This window comes from Buceros rhinoceros, unplaced genomic scaffold, assembly GCF_000710305.1.
Source record: "Buceros rhinoceros silvestris isolate BGI_N320 unplaced genomic scaffold, ASM71030v1 scaffold27655, whole genome shotgun sequence".
Lineage (NCBI taxonomy): Eukaryota > Metazoa > Chordata > Aves > Bucerotiformes > Bucerotidae > Buceros > Buceros rhinoceros.
The window spans coordinates 26,034-37,021 of record NW_010414997.1 but is presented as its reverse complement, the minus strand read 5'-3'; the positions used below and the strand labels follow the sequence as shown (position 1 = coordinate 37,021).

Here is a 10,988-nt window from a genome sequence, read left to right as displayed (position 1 = left end):
GGTCCGAGGAGCTTTGCAGGCTAAATATAGGGTTGGCACGGCTTGCGGGGTCGGTGCGCGGGCTCGCAGGAGCGCTGCTCTGTTTAGGAAGTCCAGGAAGGCTGTAAAGCTCTGTGGCCCCCAGAAGCCTTGGGGGAGAGGACTGGAAAAGGTTTCTAAGCCCGTTTGTGGATAAAGTGGGGCAATTGCCAAAGCATGTCGGCTGTGATGTACGTATGAATAACTGACGTGTTTCTGACAGCGTTACTGTGACTTGTGTAACTGTGTAGTTGGTTTGTTCCTCCTTGCAGATGCTGCTGGACCAGGGCTGATCGTGTTGCCAAACTCTCCGCTATTTTCAGCAGCTTGTTCAGGGTGATGGAAGACTTCAGAAATATTGCCGATGAGACGTTTCCAAGCTTCTTGGGCCATTCCTTGAGTAGCAGTGCAAGTGCCATTTTTGGAAATGTTACCATCTCCTCAAACCCTGGCTTACCTGTTGCAGCTTCCACTGTTGCCAGGAGTAAAACGGGCTGTGACAACAGGTGAGACTATCAGTGATACCGCTTAACAATACAAAAAACAGTTGGCTTGTTTGAAACGTCTTAACTTTGAAGAGGAAAATTTCTTTTGACAGATTATTTGGTAGGTGATAATGTTATATGCTAATCAGCAAACACAGGATTGATTGTACTTGCAGTGAAAAATCTGCATTAAATTCATAACTCATACCTCATACAATACTTTTATTGAAGTTACCCTTTAAAAGAGTAGTTTAGCTTTTAGACTGATAATAATCAAGTTTCCTTTACCTCCACTATTCAGCTTGTTATACTCAGGTCTGAAGTCATACAGAGAATAATAGATTTTTTTCCATGTGTATTCTCTTAACTCTTACTAACTGTTCATTTAATTTACCTGGATCTGACTCCTTTTAGAAAGTGAAATGTAAGAGCTGGTGTTACGGATGCAAACGAGAATTTAACACCATTTACAATGATTTGCTCAGCAAAGACAAGAGCAAAGGTAGCAATGAGAAGCCTTTGTTCACTTAGCTGCTGACCTGCGACTTCACAAGAAGTAGGATCAGACTTTTATGCCCTGTCTTTCCAGAAGTGTGGCTCGTGCTGTCCCATCTGGAAGACACTAGAAGACTGGGGAGGATTGTTCTGCGTACATAAGTCTACCTGTAAATACAGATTGGTTAGAAAGTGCTAAAATATTCAAATATTTGAACTTTTAGGAGATGAGTGACCATCAATATGTGTGTTTTCCCCCCCCAGATCTTTGGAAAACAGCGGAGATGTATGTTAGAATGATTTGTGTGTTTTTCTTCCCCACCTTTACAGGCCTTCTGATACCTGCGCGTCCTATTTAGAAGGGAAACATTCACCTCCGTCGGGATCTTCTCCCAGTAGTCAGTCGGATCCTGAGCCGATGGGGAGGTTTGCCCTCAGCTTTCACGATGACATGTGAGTGAGATGGTTGAAGTCTAATTCTGTCCTACAGTGCACAGTATGCAGATTTATATCTGCTCTCAGCTAGTTGTGGAATACTTCAGGACTGAATTGCCCACCGCAGCAGCAGCTTCTACTGGCCTTTTGATGGCAGCCGCTGGAGAGGTCAGCTGTGCGTTGGCCTGTTAGCTGACAGTCGGGCAGCCTGGGCAGCCTCTCCTACTGAACCAGCCCCTCGGTGTTTCCGCTGCTATGTGGCAGCATCCTGCACAGCCCTTCATGAACAGTGTTCTGCCTTTTAATTGGCTAACTTGGCTTCGTGGACATGACAGGAATGAGTCTTTAGAAGTAATATATGTTTTTTTTAAACTATGAAGTTTTGTTTCATTGTCGTTAAAAATTTCCTTAACATGATTAATTAATTTGCTTATTTTATTCTGGTTCCTGTTGTGTGTGTGAATAAAGGTTCACACCGATTAAATCTGTTCCACGTGAGTGCCATGCAGTTTGCATGCAGAAAGCAACGTCCAGTTTCTATTTAATTCAGCTTTCTTATAGCCTCAGTGATTGCTATGTCTTAGGAAATAACTAGTGCTATTGAAATAATTTCAAGAGCGTTACTGGGTGGTGGAAGTGTTGGAAGCTGTTGCGTAGATTATTCTAACCAAGATCAAATTTGTTCCTATTGTGGCAGAAACTGCCACATTGTCTCTCTCGCTATATAAAATTGCGCTATGGGCAGAATGTCCCTATAAAAACAACGTCGGATTTAAGAGAGGGAGTCAGTGTCTTGATTGTACTCAAGTAAAAAAAATTTACAAAACCTGGAATAACTGCATTTCAGAGTTTGAAATGTTAGCTTTATACACCTAAAACGTTAAAACCAAAGTAGGGTTCAGTTCACTCAATGTGGGGCTTCAGTCAGTCACGTTCTTTGCAATTAAATCCCTAATTTGATGTTACAAAAGGCATGCTGTTATTGTGGACTTGAGCAAATCTTGTCTGGGGTTTGACTCGCTCTCAAATGGATCGTGGAGCTCGCCTGGGATAGAATCTTTCATCCTCTTCCGTCTTTTTGCAGAGATGAGAGAGAAGGAAGCAAACGGAAAGAAGGAGAGAGGTGTATGTTACATTAAATGTCACTATTTGTTTCACACTTTAGATTGAGGAACCGAAGCTGTTGCAGTCTTGATATTTATTCCTTTATTGTAAAAGGACAGGCGATCAGGTCTGTAGAATCTGTGTTAATGGGATCAGGCGACTTCCTGGAGACAAAAGCATTAAAGCTGGAGAATTATGGAATCTTTGTGGAGAAAGATGGTGTATGCTAATGTTGATCTACAGATCTCACTGAGTGATTCTTTTCACTGGAATAATTCTCTTTCTAGGGAAGCTGCTACGCAAGTTAAAGAACCTCAGCTAGCTTCTGTCAGTTTGAAAGAATCCTCCTCACAGTACGGAGAGCAAGATCGGAATGTCATTGAGCATTCCAGTCGCAGCCAAGGTACCTTACTTGAGGTATTGCCACTTGAACGATTGGAAGGTATTAAACCTTGAGAAAAACTGTATATTTATTCTCCATGTCATTAGCTTTTTATGCTCTAGATGTCTTCTCTTGAGCCTTTCTGCGTTGCTTTACCTAGTGTAAATGGGTTCTGAAAAAGAACCGCTTTGATTTGGACAGGCTGAGCACAGAGGAAGCTTGTGCTTGACGTTGTGTTCTTAGATTTCTCCCCAAAGCACCGAGCTAGACAGGAAGCTGGTGGAAATAACACTTGCTGTAACATACTGTCGCTAGATGCCAGCAGGAATCTGAATTCATTTCAGGACCTGGTGGAGGAAGGGTATGTAAGTTGTTTTCTACCCCTTCTCCTTCTGTAGAGGTGAGACTACGAGATAATATTTTAACTAATGTCTCTTTTCTTGCCCCATTCCAAGCTGTAAAAGATGATCTTTGACTGCAGCTGTAGAAACGGGAAACATACTTCCCTAGTGAGATGGTGCATGAAAAAGTAGTTTGGAATAATTCCTGTGAAAACTCTGCTTTTCTTTTGAAGTGTGGATAGAGTAGTGGAAGCAAAATGATATTCAGTAACTTATTCTGAAAGTGTGGCTATTGATATAAAACTTGTTTGGGTTTTTTTGCTAATGCCAGTCCTGTGATTAAATTCTGCTCATTCCTTAAAATTCAGGAAATATACTTAGTGTGTATATGTATACTTCTAGTCATTACCCTTTTCTAAGCTTTACCTGAATATTTGCATTGATTTTCATGAGGTGGGTATTAATAACTTCATAGACAACGTGTTCAATTAGACACTACTGTGGTTTGTAATATATACACGGGACCTTGTAAAACACCCTTCTAACAGTGAAGTGTTAACGTCAGTCACTTATTATTGTAGACTGGAGGAAGAGGCAGTACCTATGGCAACAAGAATCATGATGCTTTGGAAAAGCTGGGCTGCCCAGTGGCTGGACTTGGTAGTGCCTGATTGTGTTGAGTTAATTGGGTTCAACTTGATGTTTATTCAGGGTTTATTTATTCTGGAAATTGCCTTTTATTTCCCTCAATTGCTTAAGAATTAGGAACATTTTTTGCTAAAGCCTGTATGTGCATGTCTAGAATGTTCTGTGTTGGGTGGACTTGCTATTGGAATATGGGTGGATAGAAGACAAAGACAAGTGGAAGCTGCTTACAAGTGATCAAAAAAAAAACCCCCCAAAACCGGCCTAGTAGGTGGAGCAGGATGCTTCTTCCTACTTCTGTTAGTGCAGCCTGGGACTCTTTTGTTTTCTACACTGCCTCAGAGAAGTCCTTAAGGCAGGAGTTGTCTTCCGTAATTGTTACAGTCCTAGCCTTGATGACGCCCCGCATTCTTAGTTACTGCCACGTTCTTCAGATCATTGTTAAAAAACATGTTAGCTTTGGAATTGTGATAATATCTATGTTTCGGGGTTATTTTTGTGGTTTATGTCAGGACCTTCCAGCGGCTCTGTCCACTGTCTTACAGCATCGTTAGCACCTAGTAGTATAACGTAGGAACATAATAAAATTCTGATTACATGGCATTCTTTTGTTTCAGATTTGTCCACTGGAATACGTTTGCTTCCAGACAGTGAGAATAACAAGGTGAAAACTTTTCCAAATACATTGAAATTAAAGGTTTTCTAATATTAATCTTGTAATAGACTTAATTCTGAGAGGAGGAGGGAGGGAAATAATGTTTATTGGCTTGTGTTGTGTATCCCTTAAGTTTGTAGCCGTGCTGGCGTGCTGAATGTGTTGTGCCTCACTTTGCCTCCTTTGTGCAGATCACTTCACATAATTAGTACCATGGGAACAGGACTCCACCTGCTCTTTCTCTGCTGTGAGAATTACTGTGTTTTCCTAGCCTCTGTCCTTGTAGTTGTTTATCAACACAAGGACCTTACATTTTATCCCAATTATAGTTTAGCTTAGGGAAATGCCTTTTGAGGAACTTTCTGGAATGCTTTTGGAAGTTGAAGTAGACAGTATCAACCTGGTTTGACTTACCCCTGTACTTGTTAATTATTTTGAGGAATATTTGTTCAGATGACTTTTGCAGTGTCCTCAACATTGAAACCTGCACCACTTGGAAGAACACAATCTTCCTGCTGCCTCTAATTATTTTTTTTGTGTGTGTGTGTCCCTATCCCAGAGCTAGCAAATACCCACAGGTATTGACAGGTAGGGCTGTGCTTCAGCTGTTTTTATCTACTCTGTTAGAAAAGCTGATCATTATAGGCACAGAGGTTTAAGGCAGATGAATGGGAGATCTTGTGGCCCTTACAGAAATTGTGCCTCTGGCTGCAGCCAGATGCTGCCTGTGTCAACTTCTTAATGTGTCAACTGCTATTTTCTAGATTGATTTAGTTTTTTCATTTGGATTTTCTAGGGGATACAGTGGTGAGTGAGTTGCAGTTGAATGCTCACAGGCTGTCAGCTGAAAACCAGCATTCAAGTCCCTTTCAAGTTTTTTACTTTCTGAATTCTGACTTTTTTACTGTCTGTCAAAGAGAATTTGTTTATCACAAAGAATGTGCAACTAAATCCAGCCCAGGCATTACATCGTGCTGTTCTTAAAAATCATTTGGGTATATAAAAGATACAGTATTTGTAGTTAGATTCAGCTGAAATCCTGCTTTAATGCTTAAGGGTGGATCTGAGTGTAGGATGTCTGAAGAAGCTTTGTCTTAGCAGCATAGAAAACTATTGAGAGTTATCTTTTAAGTTGGGATTGCAGCTTAATGAATGGGGGGAGCAGTTTTTTCAGGTGTTAACCCAACGGTTCAGTGTTTATTTTTGAGGCTTTTAAAGTTTGGTGTTGTTCAGATGCTTTTTCCCCTCTCTCCCCTTTACGATCCCTGCATTTCTTGCACGTGCCCATTCTGGAAGCTAGCAGGCAAAGTCCAGTGCAACTAGAATGTTTGCTGGGATAAGTGGGCCTGGGGAGGGGGGGAAGTGGGGGGAAGTTTTTAGAATATCATTAACTTCATTAATTGTTTATTAACTGAATTTATACGATAGGTAGTAACTCCTAGGAACATTTCTGTATGGATGCTTTTCACAGGTTGGTCCACCTGACCCTTCTGAAAAGCTGATGGAAGGTGAAATCTCCAGTGATCATCTTAGCGGTAGCCTTTCAAGTTTTTTGGAAATTGAGAAACTTTCATCTCTTCCAAGCTCAGAAGATGATTCCAATGGTAAGTGTATTTGTAACTATGGGTGGTCGAGTCTAGAATTCTGATGCAATATTATTGCGTACTTGAAAGATACTGTTTTACTGAAGTGTTTAATGCAGGATCATATGTGATCAAAAGCTGGTAGGAATGTTAAACTGTGTTCACTGGGAAACTGGCTGTTTTAAAATTTTAGTAGGAGTAGGTGGCCATGGAATTCGTCAGAGAAAATCACAACCGGAATTTTGATCTAAAAAATGAAACAACAGACCTCAGTTTCTGTGAGTCAAAAATACCGTTAGTAATGTGGGCATTTGTTTAATCAGGTGGTAACCCTAGCTACAGTTTCGGTTTGGATTAGTAGAGGTAAGCTTCTCTGGTGAAGAACATGTACATGCAGTTCGAATTAACTTTTACGTGAGTTTCAGTTCCCTTTAGGTGCCACGTGTGCAAGGTGACACCCAAGCCTGGTTTACCCACAAGGATAGAAGTGAGAGCTTGAGTTCTGTATAACTAAACAAGAGTGAGATAGTTCTAATCTCATTTACCTATTATCTTACTGGTGTTAGTTTGAGTTTGAATCATACGTGTTTGCAGTAGGTAGTATCAAGGTTGCTGAGCATCCATAGCTTCCAATTCAACTAATCTGTGTTGAAAGAGCTGCTGTGACTCGGACTCTCTGTACAGGGCACTGGTAAAACTGCGAGTGCAAAAGTAACGATGACTTACGTAACGATGACTTACTGGGTCTATATGTACTCTTTTTCTGTATGTTCTTGGCATCGTGTAGACCTCTCTGGCAGAAGAAAATACTGAGAAGATGCCTCAGAATTACTTTTTTTTGGTGAATAATTTAAATATGCTCCAAAGGCAAAATTGATGGATAGTTCTTCAACCATCAGTCTGAAAATGAACATTTCTTTAATTATGTGGAAGAGAAAATAGAGCTGTGAGTTTATAGATGCAAGGCCTGTTTGAGTATAATGGTTTTTTTATAAGGAAAAACAGAAACAGGGTAATGTCACCTGGAAATGAAAGAATAGAAAGTAAAGATGTCAAACTTCTCCTTGGAATATGTTTTACAGGGGTTTTTAAGTGGTTGAGTGGATTTATCCATGCTCTAAAAGGCTGGCTGATGTTTGGGTCTTCTGAAAACAAACCAACCTAAGTCCAGGAAGCTCTTCTCTCCCCCTCAAAACAAGGAAAAAAAAAAATTCCAGCACCAAAACAAGAAAAATTATGTCTTGGAAAACTTCTCACTTGACAAATAGCGCTTAACCTTTTTTGCCATTGAAATATAAGAGTATTTTTCTGTCGTGTTCTGTGGAGTTTGAAAAATGCTACATGTATTTTCCTTTGAATGTATGAGTATGTATGTGATTTGCTGGTTGGCATGTGGTGGTGTATAGATCATGGGAAGGAAGCTGAGTCACTTGATAACCTGGGAGTTTATAGTCATCTTGTTTTACTGTATGTCAGTAGTCCCGGAGTAAGACAATTAAAAGTTTCTGTGACTCATTTAAGGGAAAAAGAGGGTAATTCTGCTCTGGCCGTGAGTGTGTGAGACTCAATGTATTAAAATTAGAGTTGCTTTGATAGTGTATCGGGTGATATAAAATTCCATGAGAGGTGAATAGGATATTTTCTTTTTCAATAGATGGTGATATTGACGATGAGGAATTCTTTGATAACCAATTAGAAGCCTATTTTGACCAGCTGGTGCAACGAGAAATGGCTAGAAGAAACACTGATGTTCAGAAACTTCCCGAATGTTGTACAGTGCGGAAGCTTTCGGAAAATGGCTTATGTCAGGTAGGTTTAAAGTCAAGTTCAAAGCTCAGCATGTCCGGTGTCCCTTAAACGTGATAGCATCATTGAGGGCTTATTTCTTTCCTGATAAACCCAAATTCAGTCCAACAGACAGCCTGAACAGCAAAGTATTCTTCTTAAAGATAGCAAAGACAGCTCTAAACTAGAAACAAAACATCTGAGTGAGCTTCTGACTCTTTCTTTTCCTTCTGCAAAGGTTTTCCCTGGGGGAAAAAAAAAGCTAGGTAGCTATTTTTATACATATTTTCCTCCTCCTTGTAGTGCGGAGCTAGCAGCTCCTTCATCTGCTTGTTACAGAAGGTCCTGCTGTGCTTGAGAGGTGGAAGTAGGTGGTTGTGGGTAAGTAGCTGGCTGTCCCAAGAGGCATTGGTCAGGAAGGTTTTCAGCAAAGCTGAAGAGTTCCTAGTCTGCTGTCTCCTTTATTCAGGTCTCTGTTCAGGTTTCCCACTCCTGTCTAACCCTGTTCCTTGCACTCCCCTTTGTCCTGTGCATGGCCTTCTCCTTTCTCCTGATAAGCAGCTCTGGTAGAAAACCTTGTGCAGTCAATTCTGTTTGATCTCGCAAAGAGGGGAGAAAACCCCCCAACCTCAAAACTCCAAACTCCTAAGACTGGATTTCTGTCCCTTCTCTGGGATGGTGGAGACTTGTCCTCAGAAATCCTGTATTTAACGTAGCATCAGGAGTGTTTCTGGAAGGCGGACTTTTTCTTCTGAGCTATTTGATTCTGCATTTCTCCATTCATATTACAAAAGTGAAAATTGCTTTTAGAGTTTTGGAGTGTTTATGCTGGTCTGAGGCATTCTCTTGAATCCTTTAAGGTACGAATGGTTCTTATGCGCCTTGTTTCTCCTCTCGGCTTCCTAGTGGTGGTTTTTAGTGTTGGAGATGGTAACATGTTTAGATAAGTGTGAGGGATCCTCTCAAGTCCACTAAAGGGTATTTTATCAGAAGACTCTGCTAAAGCCATTGTCTTGTGATGGCATGGTTTTCATTTTGATTACCAGCTTCTGAAGGCAGTAGTTTTTTGATGAAAGGTCAATCTTCATAAAAAATCTAATACCCATAAAACACGTGCTGTACCCTGTCCCCTCATCCCCAGCAAGTGGGTCAGCTCAACTGAATTACAAAGGCCGGTTTTTGATCTTGCTTGTAACTTGCTTCTAATCCCCAGGGGATGGGCCTATTGTCTGTGGAGGAATTGCGTAATTTTGATGGGATGGTTCTGGGACAATGCTGTTTCTGGTAGTTTAACCTGGTGCTATTGTGAACTGGAGTTAGTTTCGACTGCAGCTGATTCTGTTTCATTCTTTGTTTCTGTAACTGCTGGCATCTCTATCATACAGCTAGTTGATAAAATCCAGCTAATCACTGGTTTATTATCTTGGACAGCAGTTTCCAAGGTTTTATTAAGTGTGTAGCATTGCAGAGACTCGTTTCTCCTGGAGAGTAAATAAATCTCTGAAGTGGTCAGTGTGTGTAGGGTAGGTACAGAGCAGCAACTGCCTGGCTTGTGGGCTGCCTTTGAGCAGCAGCTGGCTCCGTGGCAAGGAAGCTGCCGGGGATTAAGTGTTTTTCCATTTTGTTGGCTTTGCAGCAGTGCATGCTATCCTGGCAGTTACGTGTCTGACCAGAATGGAAAGGTGTTGTTGATTTAAACAGTTAAATGAACTTGTAACTTCTAAAATTTCTGAAGTTTCCCAACTGACATCAGAGTTTCCAAGCTTTGGGAAGAGCTGTGTTAACCCTGTAAAAGCAGTCTGCACAGGCTGCCAGTGGCTGGTCTATGGCTCAATGTGAAGAAAGGGATGGCTGAAGGGTGGTTGAAGGGTGAGAATAACACAGTTCTGCTCTCTGAGCCCAGGTCTTTGCAGTTTGTGTAAGATGTTCCTGCTTCACTGCCATTGTAGATAGGCAGTGGGGTGGTAGGTGCAACAGGTACCTACCGTGGAGTCCTCATGCAGCAGTGGGTCAATGAGGAAGGTTGTTAAAGGGAATGAAAGGATGTAGGAAGACTGAGATGCTCCATCATCTTGCTGTGTATGTCCTTAGAGGCCTCTGCCTCTCATGAGCTGGCATAGCCAAGACCTCTTGTCCTTGGTGGTGGTGCTAGCAGCTCGAGATGCTTCTGGCAGTGGCACGCAAGTGAACAAAGTATATCTCTTTACTAGAGAATTTTTTCACATTGTAAAAACAACTCTAGGATTACTTTTTTATCCTTTGGTATACTTGTTCTAGTGTAGCTTATACCTTAATGTTGGGTTTTTGTTTTTTTTTTTGAAAGGAGAACTTTAAAGTTCCTGACACTGACCAGGCTGTGACAGGAGTAGACTCTGGAAATGCTAGTGATGAAGATTCACAAAATCGAGGGATAAGTGTGCAAAGGGATATGCTACCCAGAGCAACACGGCAACAGGTATGAACTCGTCATTTAAATTTCTGTTCAGCGTATAAAGACTGTAGTAGATGTAGTGCATTTGAGAACATGTTAGAGATTGAACTGACAACCCAGTCTTTCTTTAAAAAAAAAAAATTAACACCACTGCTTTGGATTTAGATTTCTCAACCATAGTTAAATTGGACTATTTTGTACCTAGAACTGTTAGCACAACCAGTTAACAACTGCACTTCTGATGCTTGTCAAATGATTATTGTTTCCTAAGAATTCCGTGATCGCTGGAGAAGTGCAAGATTCCTGCACTGCTGCTGAGTTGCAGTTAGGTTCGCTGTATCTTCAGCACCTGGACAGCCATAAAGCTGATGTCTCAGATGTCCTTCCAAAGCAAGAAACGCAGTCCTTGGAGTGTGAGGCTGCTGCTTGCGATCCAGCAGTACTGCACACAGCCAGGGCAGTTTTGGGGCACTGCACCACTCCAGAAGCTGTTAGAGCAGATGCACCTCAGACAGGTGCAACTGAGTGTGAAGTCGGTCTTCCGGATACTTACCTGTCTCCCACTGCAGACAGCTGTGAGAGCGTAAGCTTAGCTACAACAGACAAAGGTGGGTCCCTTGAGGTACAAC

General features: G+C 41.4%; 1 protein-coding gene across 1 annotated transcript in view; it reads left to right on the top strand.

Annotated features, from left to right (window-relative positions):
• Positions 1–357: 357 nt before the first annotated feature.
• CEP192 (centrosomal protein 192kDa) overlaps positions 358–10,988 on the top strand; it is a gene marked incomplete at its 3' end in the record, with an annotated part of 35,803 nt that continues 25,172 nt past the window's right edge. Inside the window, exons 1-8 of the mRNA XM_010137286.1 lie at positions 358–524; positions 1,329–1,451; positions 2,825–2,979; positions 4,523–4,569; positions 6,032–6,164; positions 7,798–7,952; positions 10,252–10,383; positions 10,631–10,967. Coding sequence (XP_010135588.1) covers positions 358–524; positions 1,329–1,451; positions 2,825–2,979; positions 4,523–4,569; positions 6,032–6,164; positions 7,798–7,952; positions 10,252–10,383; positions 10,631–10,967 — 1,249 coding nt within the window. The remainder of the gene's footprint in view (positions 525–1,328; positions 1,452–2,824; positions 2,980–4,522; positions 4,570–6,031; positions 6,165–7,797; positions 7,953–10,251; positions 10,384–10,630; positions 10,968–10,988) is intronic.